This window comes from Dreissena polymorpha, chromosome 9 (assembly GCF_020536995.1).
Source record: "Dreissena polymorpha isolate Duluth1 chromosome 9, UMN_Dpol_1.0, whole genome shotgun sequence".
NCBI classification, from domain to species: domain Eukaryota; kingdom Metazoa; phylum Mollusca; class Bivalvia; order Myida; family Dreissenidae; genus Dreissena; species Dreissena polymorpha.
Genome location: NC_068363.1, coordinates 93,118,332 through 93,140,482, shown reverse-complemented (window position 1 = coordinate 93,140,482; position 22,151 = coordinate 93,118,332). Strand labels below are relative to the sequence as shown.

Sequence of the window (22,151 nt, the reverse complement as noted above, 5' to 3'; positions counted from 1 at the left end):
CACATGTAACCCCGTATTGATACTTCAGTAGTCAGACCGAAATTGTAATGCCGAGTCGATTTACCTCCCGGCCATGATGGATCCGTGAGTAGTTTTTTCTAGTGTTATAAACACATAGTTTGTAGCATTCGTGTAATTCTGCTGCGTCATATGGACTTACTTGTTATTACCCAGCGACTGGATGTAGTTCTTGAACTGCTTAACGGAACATGTCGAGAAGCGCCATGGGTTTATCGTGTACGCAGCGCCGGGACTGAATGAGGATACAGCTGGGGCCATGACGAACATGTCGGCTGGCGGACAAGCGGAGGCGATGGCAACATCCTTTTCGCCGTCGTGGTCGGCACCGAGGCTGCAAGTTGAAACTACATGCAATACAACTAATTCGAAGGGTTTCGAAGTATGCACTTTCCGGCCACATTTACTTTCGCACTTTCAATCATAGCCACGTTGTCCGGGTATTAATTTTGTACTTGATATTTTTGTATTTATTTAATGGAGTGGTCCCGTGTAGCAGGTGGAATTGTACCAGACTGGCCACTCCTCTGGCCAGCCCGCAACAGAAATCGTTTTAAGTTACATTATGGTTAAAATGAGCATTGAGTCATAAAACGAATCCTAATATACATTGTGTAGAGCTACAAGTATATGATCAAAGGGAACATATCCCTTCTCTTTTGTGGACTTACTTGTGTCCCAATTCGTGCGCAGCGACGCTTGTTGTGGTGTAGTAGTCATCGTCCTCGTTGATGGACACACGATTTCCCGCACATACGCCGTTCATATAGGCAATCCCTACCACGCCGTACGATCTCGTAGAACCGTCAAGCGAGTATATGTCGTACCTACAAGAGTGCATATATTATACGATATATATAGATGCTTAACCCATTTATGCCTAGTTTCTAGAAAAAAAGGCCTTGGCAAATAGCGTAGACCCAGATGAGACGCCGCATGATGCGGCGTCTCATCAGGGTCTGCGCTGTTTGCTTTAAGGAATTTCTGTAAGAAATATTATAAATATAGAAATAAATATACTAGACATCCCTAATTTTGGAAATGAATTGATCCAATTTAGAAGGATGGGAGAGTCCACTTGGCATACATGAGTTAAACAAGAACGTAAATATGTTTATCAGTTGCTTATTCTCATATGATTCTAGTGCGTAAACAAAGTTATTTGTTTTCATTAACCCAGGGTGCAGGATCACGTGACTTTTTGGGATTCCCTTTTAACTTTAACCCATTTATGCCTAGCGTCCTGAAAAAGGGACATTGCAAACAGCGTAGACCCAGATGAGACGCCACATAATGCGACGTCTCATCTGGGTCTGCGCTGCATAATGCGGCGTCTCATCTGGGTCTGCGCTGTTTGCTTAAAGAAATTTCTGTAAGAAATATTCTAAATATAGACATAAGTATACCAGACACCTCTACTTTTGGAAATAAATTGACCCAATTTAGAAGGGTGGGAGAGTCCACTAGGCATTAATTGGTTAATGGATGTGTACACGACGGTAAGTGGTGCTTTTTTCAAATACCATTTAAAACTTATTTTTCCTAAGAATGTCTACTCGTGCATACATAACAGATGTTTATGCTGCTTATGGCAATGTAAACTCATCGAAATGAATTTATTTAATAAGCCTGTGTTCTTCTTAAAATATTCGGTATCAACTGCATTCATTGTACACGGTTATGCTTCAAGCAACGTGAAATTTTGTCAACGATTTAAGACGTATTCAATGATTTATTCTTATAGTACCTTTGAATATCGGCACAAACTGCAAGAAAAAAGCTATGCACTAAAAAATTTGGTAAATGTATTTAAATAACTTGAGATATTTGCAAAAATAAAGTTCTTAACGGTGTGTTTACATTCTGTCCAGCCCGTGTTTAAAACCCAGGAAACCAGACTTGCACTAAATGTTATTGACGAACCTACACTATTCTTGGCGTAGCTGTTTTACCCAGGTTTTGAATATGGGGAATGTTCGTATTAGTGAAAAATACCCAAAAAAAAGCGTAACATGTTGCTCTCTTAAATACAGCAAGTAATTTAATCGACAATATATTTCGTGAAGTGAAGCGTAAACAATTTTTTACACTGCACGAGCTAATTAAAAAATAATAGGGATGCAGCGTTTCGTTTTGCCACGAGTGTAATCGTGAAACTATTTATCTCCAATGAAAAGAGTAAAAGGAAACATCAGTGTCACGACCAAAGAATTAAGTGATATACATGTCGTATTTTCAGCATTACGATTCTGACCTGTCTGTAAATGAATTGCAATCCATCTCGCACGGTAATGCAAAACTAGAACAACCCCTAGACCAGAAATATATATTAAACAAAGATAATCGGCGTATTCAATAGATGCATGATCAAAGGTATCTAATAATGAGACATATCCCACAAAAACTTGCGCAAATATCCGTAATTGATGTGAGTTAAGCTAAGATATGCGCAGAGAAATATGCAATCGCGATCTTTGATCTCTTTGATTTAATGTTCAGGAACACAAACCACAATTAACACCGAATCTGCTTTTCTGTTTCTGTTATCCAGTATGAGTTCTCGACCATGTTTGCTATAGTCGATCATAATAATCAAAGTTATTTTAATTAACTGAAATTACCGAAGAATGTTTAACGGAGATTTAAAGGTTTTTGCATATTATTGCATATTATGATTTAATTGGGAATCGTTAAAACGTTAACGACAAAACAAAATTAATTCGGATTAATTACCGTAATGTTTTGAGATGTTAGCGAATATGAAATACGTTTTGGCCTACCTTCCGTTTTCAAAATACATATACGGACAATAGAAATAATATAAATTTGTCAATAAAAGTTTAATTAAAAAAACGCACAAAGAAAACAAGATTAAACGAAAACTTTGACACATCGCAGTGCTTATTGGACTATTATTTATGCTTATTTGATGTTCATCGGTTGAAATAAAATATGACTACATGCATGTCAGATTTGCTTTGTTACTAATGTATTGATCGATTTAATACCTATACTGAATCTGTAAAGCAATGACCTACTCTGTAAACACCATAGCGTGGTCATTTTTGGGTGCACCAGAGAGACCCGCAAGCCAGCCGGCCAGCTGTTCGAGGTAGAAGCCACCATCTGCAACCTCCCTCCCTTCAACCGTCTCCACCGTTTGACCATTCGGTAACGGATTGTTGGCAGCGATTGTCTGCAAAAACACGATAAGAGACACTTCGTCTACTGAATAGTATAAGAGATTACTTTTTGTTCGAAAATATTCAGAGTAATCACGTTATTCTGCAGTCATAATATTTTTGCGTTGTAATAATGGTAAACTTAACCCATTTATGCCCAGTGGACTCTCCCACCCTTCAAAATTGGATCAATTTATTTCCAAAAGTAGGGGTGTCTGGTATACTTATGTCTATATTTAGAATATTTCTTACAGAAATTTCTTTAAGCAAACAGAGCAGACCCAGATGAGACGCCGCATTATGCTGTTTGCAATGTCCTCTTTTCAGACGCGAGGCATAAATGGGTTAAAAAAGATCAATTTGTAGTTTTGTTCTTTATTTGAAATTTTATTTACACTTATAAAAAAATTGCAATGCAGAAAAAAATGTTTATTATTATAATATTATGAAAATTTTAACACAAGCAACATCAATTGACTTACAAAAATGCTTTAGTCATAATCGCGTCTGATGATGATCATCAATACAAAATGATACATAAGGACGCGCTGTGCAATGCTTTCAATTATACCTGGTTTTTGACAAATTATGCCCCCATCAGTGATACTACTTGAAGTGCTCTTTGTAAATCATAAAATTGAATAAACTGTGTATTAGAGTACGTCTACATTTGCTTGCCGTCACATCTTCAACAAGAGAACAACAAGAGTCATACCTTGTAAATTATGATTCCACTCATGGTCAGGTAAATATTCATCTCTGGGTCTTCGATGCTTTCATAACGAAGACTCATCTGAAATGACACAATTGTCATCTTCTTTTATTAAATACATTTTAGTTTAGTTTTTGATATTCCAACTCTAAACGCCAACAAGTACGTATTCGTCAGCTGTAATATGCCCTCGTCATTGTTGACCTCTGCACTAACGCAAATGAAAAAATCTTCATTATCATTGCTTCAACGCATATACAAAAAATGTACTAGTTGGAGAGAATGTTATAATATTTAATACTATGTATATTACTAATGTCATATGATCGTATTATTAGAAAACTTTGGCTCTAAATGCATTTGTAGAAATGGTCTGATGCATAAAGCACATAATTAAATAAACACTTGTTGTTTTGCATCATATTTCTATTTAATATAAATGGATGCAAACATATATAATCATGCATTTTAAGAATAAATTTCGCCAAAGTAATCAAGAGTAAATTTGTGAATTATTAAAGTCACACTTAATAAATGTTGGTGTTTTTTAATGCAATTGATTTCCAAAATATCTTATCATTTCAAGATCGGATAGTGTTTGCTTGTTCACGATGAACACTGACTTCAAACATTTTCTAGTTTTTTTTCTTACAAGGAGGAAATGCGCAATCAAATGGATGTCGTATACATATGAGCAGCGAGGAAATGCGCAATCAAATGGATGTCGTATACATATGAGCAGCGGGATATGCGCAATCAAATGGATGTCGTATACATATGAGCAGCGGGAAATGCGCAATCAAATGGATGTCGTATACATATGAGCAGCGGGAAATGCGCAATCAAATGGTTGTCGTATACATATGAGCAGCGGTCTGGTAATTTATTGCATGTGCGTTAAGCGTTGTCTAAGTCCGAGCAGGTTATTCAGTGACGACACTATCCGCTTAAATGGGATGTTTTGTTAAAAAGTAAAGTCTTTTCTAAACAAATAACCGGTCTGATGAATATTGCCATCTTTTGTTAAAAAGTAAAGTCTTTTCTAAACAAATAACCGGTCTGATGAATATTGCCATCTTTTGTTAAAAAGTAAAGTCTTTTCTAAACAAATAACCGGTCTGATGAATATTGCCATCTTTTGTTAAAAAGTAAAGTCTTTTCTAAACAAATAACCGGTCTGATGAATATTGCCATCTTTTGTTAAAAAATAAAGTCTTTTCTAAACAAATAACCGGTCTGATGAATATTGCCATCTTTTGTTAAAAAATAAAGTCTTGTCTAAACAAATAACCGGTCTAGGTGAATAGTGCCATTTTTCTTTATTAAAGATTCTGTCTTGTAGACACAGATGAATGGTAACGTATTCGCTTCTTGGTCCTTGAAAAGGAAGTTCGATTCCCCTTTAATTGCGACTGATTGATCATTGTTCGTATGAGACATCAAACAGAGGTGCATTGTTCTATGTGCCTCACGTCGTACCGCAAGATAAGGTTCTGGAATTGAGCGTGTCCTGAAAAAAAGCACTATCCCTCATACGCCTTACTAGGAAGTCTTATTAAGAAATCTTCTAGGGGCGCGTAACATTAGGAACAACACCGAATATTTGAAGGAGTACAAGACAAACACGCAGACAGGCACGCGCGCATGCTCAAGCGTACCCCGTTAATGATGTGGGAGAAACGTTTTCGGATGAACAACTCGGTTGCCTCATCCTTGGTCATAGTGGATGTGGCAACAGCAGTTGCGTGGTACCTGCAAACGTAGTCAGAAACTTGCTTGGACAGGTAAAATACTAGTAATGTATGCATGCTAACGAGTCAAATTATAGGCATATTTGTTCCATAAAAATCTTTAACAAATCGTATAAAGAATGAATATTTACACAGTATATTTTGAAAGTGTTGTAACAAAACTGCGTAAATAAAATAAACTGATTACATTAAATAATAATATGGCATAAAACAATAAGCAACCACTTTCTGAATCAGTAATTAGTGTCATTGCTTTCAAATTTAAATAGCAAAACCCCTCTGAACTTTTGTCAAACGAACAAAAATTCAAAATTATAATTCAAGAGCCTTTCTTGGAAAAGGATTATACAATGAACGAGAAAAGACACTTTAATCTATACTTTTTCCAAATGGAAGGGTCGGCTCCGACCAGAACTTCCAGGGCATATGTCGTCTTCGTTGATTGTCTCTTCTCACGATATAGGTTTAGCTTCTGTTTTTGAAACACATAATAAATGAACTAAGAGATAAGAAGAGTTGTTTAATGTGCACTTTATTGTCTTATGATGTTTTACATTTTTGCCAAGTTACTTTAAAATCTATAAATATACGACAATCGAAATTACGAAAAGACACACGGACACTCGTTCAGACGTATAGAATAACACACATACAGACGGACAGGGCGACTTTAATGCCATATGTATATATTCCCTTAAAAATGACTAATAATACTATGTAGAAGGTTGCTTAGCATACATACTTTTTACATGAGATCTCACAAAATACGATGGACAACAAAATTTTAATATCAAAAGGACGTTTTCTTATTTTAGGGCAAAGCTTTATTATTAAATAGAGTGAACCCTTTTTCATTACCTCTGCGAAGGCGTCGAACTCGCTTTTCAGAAGAAGTCGTCGTAGTTCTTTGGAAAGGTTGTTTTCCAGCTCTGAAACAACATTTTTAACCCATTTATGCCCAGTGGACTCTCCCACCCTTCTAAATTGGATCAATTTATTTCCAAAAGTAGGGGTGTCTGGTATATTTATTTCTATATTTAGAATATTTCTTACAGAAATTTCTTTAAGCAAACAGCGCAGACCCAGATGAGACGCCGCATTATGCGGCGTCTCATCTGGGTCTGCGCTGTTTGCAATGTCCTTTTATCAGGACGCTAGGCATAAATGGGTTAAAACTACAAACTCATTTAAACTTTCACTCACATTTATTTAAACATATCGCTGATCTGCAAAATTCCCAAAAATATTTCGACATATATCGTTTACAATAGCACTGATATATTTGATTATTTTATTTATTAACCATTAATACATAAATGGCAATTTTTGTGATATGTTCAGCGGTAGTAGAACTACTACTACTACTACTTCTACTATTACTACTACTACTACTACTACTATGTCTACTACTACTACTACTACTACTGCTACTACCATTACTACTACTACTACTACTACTACTACTACTACTACTACTACTACTACTACTACTACTACTACTATGTCTACTACTACTACTACTACTACTACTACTACTACTACTACTACTACTACTACTACTACTACTACTACTACTACTTCTACTACTACAACCACCATCACCGCCGCCGCCGCCACCACTACCACCACAACCACCACCTCCACCACTTCTACTATTATCATATCACCATCATTTTTATCGTGACAATATTTTGCTTGATATATTACGTGGATGGTTTAATTATGCTGGTCCGAGGTTACCTTTGGAAATGCGACCACGTCTAGCAATGATTAAATGTTAAATGAAATCTTACATTCATGGTTTAACTATTTCTTTTCTAGGTTACCTTTTGCACTTTGGCCTCGTCTAGCAATAACGCTCGGAATCCCTTTTCCGTTTCGATCTACCACCCTGGAGAGCATATGGGGATTGAGCTTGTTGCCGGCAAGTGACCTTGACACAAATCTTTCCGGCATCGGTTTGATTTCAAAGGCTTCATCGTCAATCTCCACGCTACCTGTCTATAAATAAAAACAAAAGTCGCACAGAGACAGTATTAGTCCTACATGTGGGGGCTATATGTGCGATCCTTCGAATGTTTCTGCATATGCCTAACTAGCAGATAAAGAGAAGATAGCATTTATTTTCTCAATCCATATTGGTCTGTATTTCATGAGTGAATAGATAATGTTCAAGTTTGTGTGTTTGCATACAGATTGTCGTTTTAAAAGGAACATTTCTAAACAGTACACATGCACTTTTATGTATCTGTTATGTTCTAGCTCGATGACACATTTATCAGTTTTATATTGACCTTTTTATAAGAGGTAATATAGGTATTTTATAATTTACAAATACTCAAGACCATTAGAAGAATTTAAACCACATGGTTTTAGTTTTTTGCGATGGAAGTCTATAATTATTAGCTGTCTTTAACAAATAGCCTAAGTAATGTGGCCTTGTAAGCAGTCAACTGAATCCAGAACCATGCACCGTTGACCACGATGATATACGTAAACATTTATGCTTAATAAATGATTGGATTTGTTTTGTAAAGCTGTATGAGCCTCCGGGAATATTTCATATGAAGGTTTTAACATGCCGCCTCTGTGCACATTTTGTATGTATATTTCCTTCGTAGCGTCTAACATGTGTTGGCATAGGGTTCGTTTTATGAAAGACCGCCAGAAAAAAGTAAAGACAATTCTTTACATTTGTGATTAGATTTTTGACAATAAAATCATACATTTTCTATCTTTTTATGTATAACGCAGAAAACATTAAATTTAAGTCACACATGTATGTCTGAAATGTGTATGTTAGTAGAACATAAGTTTATATTTCTCTAAAGACTTTGTCAATACTAGAAGTGATGCAAAGTACAGTTGCTCACCAGTGTTCTTCGGCACGCGCCCTTGGATCTCTTTGAGCATTCAACCATGAATGAACCACCATTCTCATGGTCGTGGTAGAACTTCACATCCTGAAAACCAAAATAACATACAAATGAACAAACGTTGAGATTCGAAAAATATTACAACCTACTTTGCATGTATATCGTGTTCTGTTGTCAATAAACAAATCTTATTAAACTAGAGACCACACTAGATTTTGGCCCAGAGCGAAGATCTAAAATAATTAAACACTTGGCACATCCATGTAACAGTGCGGGAGATCTCGTCTTATTTCACGGCAAACTGTAATCTAGTACATGCGACGCTTGAGAGTTTAAACCATTGATCTGAATAAATAGAGAATACATGGTTGGTGCCGAGATGGAGAAAGTTTATCCGGTGGCGGTGAGGCTTAGAAAAAGAAAATAGGGCGAGCTTTAGCGAGCCCTATTTTTCTTTTTCGGGCCGAACCGGATAAACTTTCTCCATCTCGGCACCAACCATGTATTCGATTTATCCTGCTTCATGCCGTTGACACATTTTATCAAAGACAAATGATTAATTTACATAACAATATAATTATTCTTGTCGGGCCTCCTACATTCCTGACGACCGAATAACTACCGATTGTGTCACGCTAAAAATAGTTCCACATTAAACTGTTCCTTTTAATACTTTCCTATCGAAACTATTAAGAGAAGAAATAAAAAACGAATCGAGAATGTGATATTTTTCTTGGTTAAAAAAATGAAATCAAAATGCATCAGCAAAACAAAAACTAAATTTTATTTACCTTAATGACAACTTTAATCCATTGCTTATAACAATAAATGTACAACGATATACACATTCATTGTCTGTTCTTCCATCCCTTTGTCGGAATCCATTTTCTGTTTTTCCATCTCTATTATCGGAATGTAATTTAAGCCACACTCTTTTTTGATAGCGTTTGTATCGAATGCTAACCATTCTGACCCAAATTGGCCAAAACCCGATTAACGAAACCGTAATCCTGTCGTAGCGAATTATTTTATTCCTATCGAAGTTAACACTTATGAATGACAAACACACACTCCGAAAATCGTTTATGATTCGTTCGATGCTTTAAAATATTAAAAAATACTGTTAAAACCGCCACGTCAAAATTGTTGTCCCTAAAATCCTGAGAGAAACTAGATAGTATATACGTTTTGTCAGAGAAATGACGTCACACCAGATAAGTCATAAATTGCGTAATCAAGTAAATGAACATGATAAATACGGAAGTCTGGTTCGGTAATATATTTTTAAGAAGATAAAAATGATGATATATAATATTACGATAACTTTCATGATGCGTCCCAATAAATTTCAAAGGTCAAATATTAGAACATGTTAATCGGCGCGTATGAATACATACTTACGGTTAGATCACGGTCACGTGATGTACTGCCGGATATCAACTCGTTTATCCGACCCTGCTTTATTTGGTCAATGTTTGCAACTGAGGCAGGATAAACATTATTTTATGACTTCTGTTCTGTTATTGACCAGCCAATTACACCCACAATATAAATTGAAAACACGGTCGCCGGCCATCTGAAATTCGACTGACCTCCCAGTAACCTGTCATATTACCAATCTTAGTCATCGACTTTGGTCCGCTTCATGTTTAACGGGTGCAGGTCAAATTAAGTTACACAATATGTTTAATCAAACATAAAATGTTATCTGATTATATAAATCTTATCTCGTGCTATTTAATATAAACTGTATGTTTTAACAAATCAACTAACGAGTTCTTAAAAATGCATATATTGACATACATTTCGGGGGCCGCGCCAATCGGAGGGAACTCGCGATAACACAATTATTAACTAAAATATCTTAGCCCACAAAATCTGTTTAACTATCATACAATAACCTAGACTGTGGAGGTTTGTTTCTGTTAAAACTATATAAGCCCATGACGACAAACTTACAGTTATGGGCGCTGTTTCTTTCTTCACAAGTTTATTCTGACCATGTTTTGTGTGGACCTCATACACCGGAGCGTTCTGATTCAGTCGCTTGTTCTCCACTAGATTTAAGGTCAGATCCTGTTCCCCTCTACGCTTCATCTTGAACTGAAGAGTTTCCGGCAACCCAAGGTCGAGATTTCGTGTTTTGGCACTTCGTGTAATGTCCTCAAGCCAAACGGCCTGATTCAAAGCTGCAATAATACGCTGCAATTAGCACGATTCATAAAAATTTCGTGAGAATAAGAGTCGCGTTTTGAGAAAACTGGGCATAATGCATGTTCGTAAAGTTTCGTTCCAGATTAGCCTGTGCAGTCCGCACAGGCTAATCAGGGACGACAATTTCCGCCTAAATTGGATTTTTGCTGAGAAGATACTTCATTTAAACGAAAAATGTCATAAAAGCGGAAAGTGTCGTTCCTGATTAGCCTGTGCGGACTGCACAGGCTAATCTGGAACGACACTTTACGCACATGCATTAAGCCCAGTTTTCTCAGAATGCGATTCATAACTTATGAATTCTGCTCTACGAACTCATTTTTTACACAATTTGTATAAGTAGGTTCGCAAACTTACGAATTCGGACGAATATTTAGAACTTAAAAGTAGATCCTGTTTACAAATTGTCAAATTTTGATTTGTAAAAGCAAACAATATTTTGATTTGTAAAAGCAAACAATATTTTGATTTGTAAAAGCAAACAAATCAATTGTGGTTTACAACGTTATTGTGGATTCAAGCGGCTTAGCAGAAACAACACCACTTCTATTAACTCAATATTAATTGAATGTGCTCAGCCTCAGGCACAAGTATTAAGAAGAGAGATTATATCTATTTAAACCAACGAATGGCAAAGACGAAAGCTTTAGTCGTTTAAATGTGAAGTTATCCATGATAGGTTATGCAATTATTTAACCTTGTCAAAAGCAGTCATTTTCATATGTTACTTAATTGGGAATTCCTTAAAAATATGTAATGCGTCTTTAGAAATTTGATAGACAGACAGACAGACAGACAGACAGTTTATTTCAATCCAATAAGGCATCTAAGCCCACGAGGACATATATACAATACAAGTGTTGACGAACAGTGTAGACTAGAATACACAATTTTAACAAAAGTTGTATGTTTCCAACATTTGGAGAAGATCACTTTGATAACAATATTTAAACACAAAAAAAACATACATGCAAGATAATTCTGGAACGTTTTCTAAGCATTTAACCAATCTATGTTAAACTATCTTTCAAATATCATCATATAAGCATGATAGTATGTTGTTTAAAAGAAGCCTTTTAGGGCTGTATTCTAAAAATATTCATCGATTTAACAAACAATGACAAAGAGAGTAGTTATATATACACATTTACATAAGTATGCCATATTACACCACTTTATCCTGCATTAAATGGTTTCTCTACATCGGCCTCTTCGGATATGTTTAGTTGAATTTTAATATTACGAAAAACAAGTAAAATAACCAATCGCAAAGAAACCTTTGAATACAAAAAAATAACATAGTTTAATCATTTAACTTGTATGAATTATATATCTATCACGGATGGTATTTTAACATCTATGGGATTAACATGAAGAGTGCCATATAAATATATGTCTTACCGAAACGAAAATGTAAGACTGATATCATGGGCAACTGCTATCACTAACATCTGTACTTAAATTATTAATTTATATCTACTTTTCATATACTTGTCTTACCGAAAGAAACATGTAAGACAAATATTGTGGAAACTAGACTTATAATGACACGCTATAATACATTAATTGTAAGATCTTGAACTACATTATGATTAAACGAGTAAGACAGACATTATAGATGTTTGTGTCATATCTGTTCATACGATAGAACGCTTATATGGTGTGATATTAACATAAACAGCAGAATTAATTTTGCTTTAACATTTTCAGATTAGTTCACTACAATACTTTAAAGTTGTACAGAGTAACGATATTATAGCCTGGAAAATATAATAATACAAAGGGTGCAACATGTCATATCTATTAATCGTAATAGAAAATGCATGTAAATGTTATAATGTAATCGTATTTCACTAAAATATACATTACAGTTGTAAATAGCAATGCTATCATAGTCTGGTATACTTAACAATTAAAACGGCCTAAAGGCATCATATCATATTTATTATCTGTATAACAAAATGTATGTTACAGTAACCAACAAACATGAAAACATAGTTTGCGTATGGTTTCTGTAATATACCAAGGAACATACATAGTACATCAGACATCTTAACAGTTTCAGCAGGAACACATAGAAACATGAAATATATTCAATTCAAGTACAAAGAAACACACAGAAAGCATGTATTTACAGTATCACAAGAAACACATTGTGCTTCAATTTTTACCATGTCAATTTCTATACATTACCTAATTTCTAATTTTAAATGCTTTATGAATATAGGTTCCTATGTTTCTAAGTATATTCTCATTTTCTGACTTTATAAGATCTACAAATCTAGCCATGCTAGGTATAAACCAATATTTTCTGCCAATATATTTTTTCCTAATGTCAGTATACATTACACATTCCATAACAAAATGATATAATCCTCAATTGTATTGCATCTTGCAACATTTTCTATCACATATTGGGGTACTCAAAGGTCTGGTCCATCGACCAGCTTCAATTTGCAATCTATGCGATGAGGCTCGAAAACGAGAAAACGATTGACAAAACTTACTAATATTAAAGCATGCAAGATATGGCTGAAATCTAAAAGATGAAATTGTGTTGTAGAATAAAGCTCTACTAGACTGCGTTAATCTGGCGTACCAGTTCTGTTTAAATTGGTCATTTAATCTTTGCTTAACAATAGATAGAAACATGTCATTATTACCTACACCTTGAAAAGTCCAGGCATCAACAAAACCAAGCGAGCATAATAAGTTCTTCAATAAGGAGCACCAGTTTGTTTTATTGGGATACAATTCTAAATCATTCTTTAATAAATTATACACAAGAAGAATATACTTATTTTCTTTCGTTTGAAGAATTCGTAACCAATATTTAATAGCCCCATATATGAAATCGTTCTGAGTAGTTTTCTTTACATATAGAATATATACTTTGATATACAAACGTTCTGACCTGCTTTGTTTACGCTGTAAGTCAAACATATTTGCACTTTATGTTAGAACAAGATCCTGCATTTAAATGTGAGTGGTAAAAGGTTGCGCTATATAAACTCTATCAATAATATTTAGATAATTAAAACTTAAAATATTTGAACACATTTAGATTTATATATCGCCTTTAAAATTGATTGACCATATTTTTAAATTATGTTTTAACGTAATGCTTACCTTAAAATAAAAAAGAGTTTAAAAATACAAATCATTAAGAAATTTACAATCATTTAAATAATTATTTATTTCAACCTTTATCCACACAAATAGTGTGTATGATAATAATGCGTGTTGACATAAAAGTTACTTAAAAACTATAATAGAAAACCATTTTAAAATAAATATCATTTTTATTACTTAATATTCTGGGACAAGCAATCACAATTTAATAACAAAATACAAAAACACAAGGCTATCTTTCAATATGTATTAGGATTTCTAACAATTTGAAAACAAGTGTTCGAATTTGTTTATGTTTTGAATTGATTGAAATACACAAATTTGAACAATTTCAATAACAAAACGTAAATAATTAAATTATGAAACATTATATCTTGTGTAAACTTCATTGATGTGTTGCAAGCAATTAGATGTTAAAGAACACCCTGATTATATGTACTCTTAATAATTACCCGTAATCAACCGATCCCCAATGGGAGCGTTCCTTTAATCTCCCTCAATGGCACCAAGCACTGGTCCAAGGAAACGGAATCGAGAGCGTTTAAATAAGCATTAGGCTTGAAATAAAATGGGTCTAAAATAAATAGGTTGATACTATTCACCCGAAAGAACCTACGGCACGTATTAGCAATTTTTTTTAAAAATTATACTACAACAAGACACTTTATAACGTGCGCGACAAACGTACGTTATAATGAAACAATAAACAACAACAATACTTCTTTGTTTCATTTGCATTATCTAGAATAAGTGCTTTAACGCGCAGTGAAATTATGTTCGACTACTTTGTATGAAGAAAAATTGTGCGTAATGTTACAATAATAACAAAAACTGGAAAGAAAACAACCAAAATAAAGAAAAACTGTAATTAAAAGCAGAGCAAATGCTTTTAAACCTTTTCTTTATTTAAGGTGCCCTTTTTTAGGAAAGAAAATGTCATCAGAATTGCATACCTTGGGTGAATCCCATCGCCAGAACAATCACGAGAACTGCTAATATCAACATTATGATGAAATAAATACGAGGGATAAAAAGATAGCAAAAGGTCATGCCAATATATACCACTAGACCAGCCCGCGGGCTCAATACGTTTATTAATTGGGTAAATACAGAAACAATCCATGCGCAAATCTAATTATTTTCTGCTTACAATCCAGTAATAATACAATAGTCCGTTAACTGCTTTATTGTTTAGTTTAAGTTTAAACCTATTTATTTTAGCTCGATTGCATCGAAAGCCCTAGGCTTATATAAACGCTCTCGAGTCCGTTGCTTTATTGTTTTATTGTTGTTGTTTTTTATATAGGTAAATCAAATGTAAATACATTCAGGAATGAAAATATAATTTTATTTGGTATTGAATTTAGGGTTACAGGGTTAATTGATGGCTTTCAAATAGTACAGATGATGTTGTATTTTTAATGCCGACGAAATAATGAAACACATTTTATACATGGGCGAAACTGACGTACTTTAACAAATAGATAGGATAAATAGTCATTTGCACTGTATAACTTTAATGTAGCATGACTCCCAATTGGGCAACATAATCCGTTAAAATGTGTGACCTTTTCATAAAAATCGCTCACCGGAATCATGTCCCATGCGTAACAAGGGACACTGGCAAATCTGATTAGATTCATTTTGATAAGTCCAACAACAATCAGTTTATTTTAATAGTGTTGGTTTTCGATTAATGTGAGCGTGATGTTTAACAGTATTTTATTATTTAACTACAATCGGTCTATTTTCATATGCAATGCATACTAATATGCTGTATACGATGAGCGACGACAAGGAACCACCTTCACTTTTATGTGGTTCAGATTTAACAGTGAATCATCAGAAAAATAATCGCACTGAAAATATTTTATGACCGATCATATTCATTCAGATTGATTTATTCTACATCAATTATAAAGTTTAAAAATCGGGCATTATGAACATTTTACTGGCTTATTAGAATGGTTTCAATTCACGAAATTTGCCAAAAACTTGGTGAAAACAGGTTGAAACGTGCATGAAATATTCGTCAGAATTAACTTCTTGGCCTTATACAGTCTTGCACTTCAGAATCTTACTCAATCCACAAAAACTGAGGTTTTAACTTTTAAAGTTCTATATTGTATAATATGAATGAAAGAAACATAACTTATCTATAACTATTTTATATAAACACACACATATATATGCATAATTAATGAAATGCATTTAATTTTATAACAGTGAATGTGGTTTGTGATTTCAGTCTTATTAATGTTAACTTTGGAAAGCACGGTCAGTCTTAAACACTTAAAACATGTGCAACAGTACCACCGTTCAATATAATATTTTCAACAATAAGGCTATGAGTTATGTCTTAACATCCGATGATCGTCGGGAAATTGCCGAACGTTTTGATCGACACTGGTTCGAACGGCTGAGCAGACGTTCATCTGATCAGCGCGATAAGACCAACGTTGCCTTGTTTTCAATGTCACTTCTGGGGATCAAACCGCAGCACAACCTTCTGCAATCAAAGACGACACTCTACCACTAGGCTTTTAGGAAGATATGTGAAATTTTTCGATCTCTCGTCAGAGCAACCAAACCGAAAATTTAAGCAATTATTGCAGACTCAGTATTATTGAGTCAGCTCATGAGAGATAATGGAAGATGCAACATCTCTCGCGCCCCGGGGTATCGCCTTAAGCAGTATTCATTTCTCAGCACGAAAGTGCTGGAGTCATTGATCCAGAGGGATCAGAAGAAAACACTTGATTAATGTCCGAAATAAAATCATTTGATTAATGACAACACTATTATTTGAGCCAGGTCACAGGGAAAGGACAGTCTAATCAGTATCTAAATAAACTATTTGTTATTGTCAGAAAACCGCTTTTAAGCAAACAACTTTCAAGCAACTGCAGGCTGATCTGGATCCAAACTGGCCACACTCGCCGTAATGTCTCTTTTACTGTTTAAAATGATATCAAATACTAAAATAGAAAGAAGAAATAATGCAAACACGTAATTTGAACAAAGAAAAGACTTTGCAATCAATGTTTACAGGACAGCTTGGTGTCGAAGTTGGTGATACGCAAATCCCATGTGATATGTTGATATCGGATATCATAGTCATTCAATAAGTCGCAAAATGCTTGAATACAATTTTCAAAGCAAAATGTGACTTAAATTGATGACTAAAAATACCAATTTTGCTGTGTCCAGTTGTCAGGTCTTCAGATCAAAAATTAAGTCCTGATTCACATCGAATATGTCCTTCGTATTCAATCCATTGTTGACATTAGCAAAGATTTATTTAATAAATAACTCATATATCCTAAATGACAGCTTCTAAATAGCCAAAAAAGCCGATGTACGCTGTAAGAAAGTTTTGAAACAAACCACCAGTATTAGACAATGAAACCTTTCAAAAAGATTGTACTTTGATCTTAGATAAATGCATGAAAAATTATGACCATTTGTTACTGATTGGAGATTTAAATTATGATATAATGAGTAACAGTAAAAGTCAACCATTACTTGATGTATGCGATATCTTTAGCCTAGAAAATGTAATAACAGATCATACTTGTTTTACGAAAAATGCAGACCCAAGTCTAGTAGATGTTATTTTAACAAATACACCAGAACTTTTAGAAAAAACTTGTAACTTTAACTGTGGCTTAAGTGATGTTCACAATCTTATTGGTGTGCAGCTAAAAATAGCATACCCACCAAAAGACGAGAATATCGAAATTACAGAAGTTTTAAAAATTTTGATAACATTTCTTTTCAAACTGAGTTAGAAACACAATTTTCACGTGTCGACTTTAACGAACCAGATGTAAATAAACTGTATAATACTTTTGAGGAAAACTTATTAAATGTAGCTGATAAACATGCACCAGTTAAAATGAAAAAAGTCCAAAAGAAACCAGTTCCATATATGAATAAACAATTAAAAAGTGCAATTTATAAAAAAAGAATGCTCCATAACAAATATTTAAATAACAAGAATACAAAAAAATGGGAAAATTACAGACAACAAAGAAATCTTGTAACCAAAATACAACGTAAATCTTTAAATAATTACTTAATTGAAAGGTGTACAGGGGAATGCAAATCTCAGGATTTCTGGAAAACTGTCAAACCTTTTTTAACCAACAAAGGCAGTAATATCAATAAAGACACTATTCTAAACGAAAATGACAAGCTTATTACTAATCAAGAACAAGTAGGGAAAATATTTAATAACTTTTTTGTAAACGTGGCACAAAACATAGGGAATGAATCCCTAACAGCTGATGAAAATCACCCTAGCATATCTATGATATCCTTAAATATCAAACCTAATCAATGTTTTACCTTCAACCCTGTCAGCGAAGATTTTATAGGAAAGCAAATTGGAAAACTAAACACTAAAAAGGCAGTAGGCATTGATGGTATATCAAGTAAATTGCTGAAGGCAGCTCAACCTGTTCTGACATGTCCTTTAACCGTTATTATAAACTCTAGTATTAGTTATTCAACATTCCCTGATAAACTTAAAATAGCTCAAGTAAAACCATTACATAAAAAAATAGTAATTTAGATAAAGCAAATTACAGACCGGTCAGTATTTTACCCACACTGTCCAAAATCGTCGAACGATCCATAAATGAACAATTGACAACATATTTTAACAATCATTTTAACCCTTTTTTATCTGCTTTTAGGAAAGGCTATGGTTGACAAACTGCACTTTTAAAAATAATAGAAGATTGGAAAAAAACCTTGGATGAAAATTAATTTGTTGCTGCAATTTTAATGGACCTATCTAAAGCGTTCGATTGTCTCCCTCACGACTTGATACTGCTAAAACTTAAAGCATATGGTATGTCCGAACACTCAACCGATTTGCTAAAAAGTTACCTCTCACATAGAAAACAGTGTGTCCGTATGAGAAATTTAAATAGTCAGTTTTTACACCTATACAAAGGAGTTCCTCAAGGATCTATTCTTGGGCCGGTTTTATTTAAGATTTTTATAAACGACATTTTTTATTTCATTTCAAATAGCAGCTTGTATAATTATGCTGACGACAACACCCTTTCATACTCAGGACAGAATTTAACAGACGTTGTTAGTACTCTTGAAGAAGATAGCAAAACATTAATAGCTTGAGTTTCAAACAATAAAATGAAAGCCAACCCAGATACATTTCAAGGAATTTCCATTGGAAAAAAATCTAGAGAACATATTACATCCTTCAATCTTGGAAATAATCATACTATTAAATGTGATGAAGAAGTAAAATCATTAGGTGTCACAATTGATTTTCAACTTAAATTTAATAGCCATATGTCTAACATATGTAAAAAAGCCTCAGGGCAAATAAATGTTTTGAAAAGAATTGGAAAACACCTTTGTAAATTAGGTAAACTTACCATCTATCATTCTTTTATCCTATCTAGTTTTAACTATTGTCCTGTAGTATGGCATTACTGTGGGGAAGTAAATACAAAGAAAATGGAAAAAATTCAAGAGAGAGCATTAAGATTTCTTTATGATGATTATGTTTCAACTTATGACGATTTATGGAATAAGTCAAAATTGCCTTCATTAAAAATTAGGAGACTAAGATCAATTATTTTGGAAACATTTAAAATAGTCAATAATCAAACTCCCATTTATCTAAATGACCTTTAAATCTTAAATCTAATTCCTATTCTTTTAGATACACCAGAATTGCTGAAATCCTCCAAGTAAGAACATCAAGTTACGGCATCAACTCTTTCCGTTTCGGGGCTTCCAAACTGTGGAACTCTCTCCCCTAACATTTCAGGGACCAATTACATTTCAACCAGTTCTCCAGTTTGGTTAGCTCATGGGACGATGAGAGCTGCCGCTGCTCCTATTGCATGCATCAAACATAGTTGCTATATTTGGCTTTTTTGTTGTTGCTTGCATGCTCTATGTTTTCATGCATACTGTGATATATGCTTGTTTATGCAACGATACTGATTATTAATTATGTTAGTTGCTTAAAAAAAATCTTTTTATTTGGCTTTTTGTTGCTAGCTCGTTTAAGGTGCTACATTTTTTTAGATTTTGTTGCTTGCTTGCTTTTGTGTTGCATGCACACTGTGATATACGCTTTTTTTTTTACTCATGCAACGAACCTGATTTTAATATAAATATGCAAGTTAAATCATTATTAAGTAAAATATACTTTCATTAAATATGTAAGTGCTTAAATTTTGGCTTTTTGTTGCTTGCTTGTTAAAGTTGCTAAAATTTTGGCTGCTTGTTGCTTGCTTGTTTCTTATGTTTCATGCACACTGTGATATATGTTTGTTTATATATAAGCTTAATCATTATTAAGTAAATATACTTTCATCATAACTATTGTAAATCCTTTAAGTATGTAATTATGTTTTAATTACAAGCTTACTTTTTTATATGTGTTTATATCTTTTATATAGCTGCTAAGTTATTATATAGTTGCTAAGTTATTTTATAGTTGCTGTGTTATTATCATGTGCTGTGTTAGTAAACTGAATATGCCTTTGATATCATAACAAGAAATATGAAAATTTATTTATTTATTTATTTATGCCTTGTACATAACCATATTACCATATGTATGCGTCGGTCAATAGCTATACATGGCTAATGTTATACTGTTATTTATTGTTAACCGACTTGAAATAAAAGTTTGTATCTTGTATCTTGTATCTTGTAAATTGAACATTTTCTCATGGACGCGGCCATTGTTGTCGACACGAACGACAACTCTGCTGGAGAATGTGGGTCGCACTAAAACGCGGACCAATCTGCGGACGATATAGATTATAAATCATAATCTAAATCGTCCGCAGACTGGTCCGCGTTTTGTTATCTGCCGGATATCAATGCTAATCAGCGAGGTATGCCGATTAGAAAAGCTGCTCTATCTCAATCGGACTGGCTCGGTCTTTTACATAGCTTGCCATTGTGAAGATTTTTTTCATGGTATGTTAACCTTGACTCACTGCTGAATGCAGCATCGTCAAAAATGGCTAAATGCAAACAGCTTAAAACCAGAACAACCTGCGAGTAACTCACAGTCTGTTCAGGATTGATGCGCTGTTTGCTTCCAATCAGTGTCTTAGAGTTGAAAAAGAACCATTTAAAAACTTTAATATAGTAAAAAACAAGTATCGTTGGAAACTATGAATGCTCCCCGATGATGCGCTTTGTCAATCTATGTGTTAATAACCACCATAAAAAATCTATTATTAGCCTTGGTGACCTTGACCTTGAACCCAGTGACCTCAAACCTCATGAAAAGGAAGAAGTCCATGCAAGGTACCTACATGCCAAATATGAAAGAGATCGGTAAAGTAGTGAAGGCCCTATGAGAAACTTAAACGAAAGCGTGACGGAAAATCTATTATTAGCCTCGGTGACCTTGACCTTGAGCCCAGTGATCTCAAACCTCATCAAAAGGTAGAGGTCCATGCAAGGTACCTGCATGCCAAATATGAAAGAGATCGGTAAAGTATTGAAGGCGCTATGAGAAACGGTAACAAAAGTGTGACGGGAAGAAGGAAGGAAGGAAGGAAGGAAGGAAGGAAGGAAGGAAGGAAGGAAGGAAGGAAGGAAGGAAGGAAGGAAGGAAGGAAGGAAGGAAGGAAGGAAGGAAGGAAGGAAGGAAGGAAGGAAAGAAGGAAGGAAGGACAAACTGGCAACTATATGCTCCGCCGAAATTTTATTTCGGGGAGCATAAAAAGGTATTGAAATTAAATTTGAATTTAAAAGGGATTACAAATGCATCAATGTGGGTATCTGAGTGGAAAGGGGTTAAAAATGCTGCAAGTTAGGATTGGTATTAAGTTATAATTGTTATTTATCAGTGACTTGCTCTCGTGAACTACCACAAAAACAAACACACTTTGATCTGACTTCAGTCAGTATACAGTAAATGTTCAAAATCCCCAATTTCATTCCATTCCAGGCACGCAAATCCTCATGGCCACCGGGCTGTTCTCAGAGCGCTACGATAGCAGTGTGGATGTGTATTGTTACAATTTTCAGGGAAAGAGTTCATAACATCACAACACAGTATACATACTCTACATTTTATTTGCGACCTACGATAATGCATATTTACAACAACTACATTATTGACATGTCTATATCATTCCATTTGTCAAACGAGGTACTGGGTCCACAGATACAGGCATTTTTATGTATTTAAATACAGTATTGAAAATGAAGAAGATATATTGATTCTATCATAATCCGTCATGAATACTTC

General features: G+C 34.2%; 1 protein-coding gene across 3 annotated transcripts in view; it reads right to left on the bottom strand.

Moving 5' to 3' along the window:
* Window positions 1-9,974, bottom strand: part of LOC127846745 (A disintegrin and metalloproteinase with thrombospondin motifs 3-like) — a 21,892-nt gene extending 11,918 nt beyond the window's left edge. For all 3 annotated transcript variants that reach the window (XR_008033639.1, XR_008033638.1, XM_052378248.1), the window contains exons 1-10: window positions 9,331-9,974; window positions 8,537-8,626; window positions 7,490-7,664; window positions 6,522-6,592; window positions 6,044-6,135; window positions 5,571-5,664; window positions 3,916-3,993; window positions 3,057-3,214; window positions 690-845; window positions 161-352 (exon numbers count right to left, since the gene is read on the bottom strand). Coding sequence is in view for 1 of the 3 variants with exons in the window: in XM_052378248.1 (XP_052234208.1) it covers window positions 161-352; window positions 690-845; window positions 3,057-3,214; window positions 3,916-3,993; window positions 5,571-5,664; window positions 6,044-6,135; window positions 6,522-6,592; window positions 7,490-7,664; window positions 8,537-8,626; window positions 9,331-9,387 (1,163 nt within the window). In the remaining 2 variants the exon portion in view is untranslated. The remainder of the gene's footprint in view (window positions 1-160; window positions 353-689; window positions 846-3,056; window positions 3,215-3,915; window positions 3,994-5,570; window positions 5,665-6,043; window positions 6,136-6,521; window positions 6,593-7,489; window positions 7,665-8,536; window positions 8,627-9,330) is intronic.
* Between the last annotated feature and the right edge of the window lie 12,177 nt (window positions 9,975-22,151).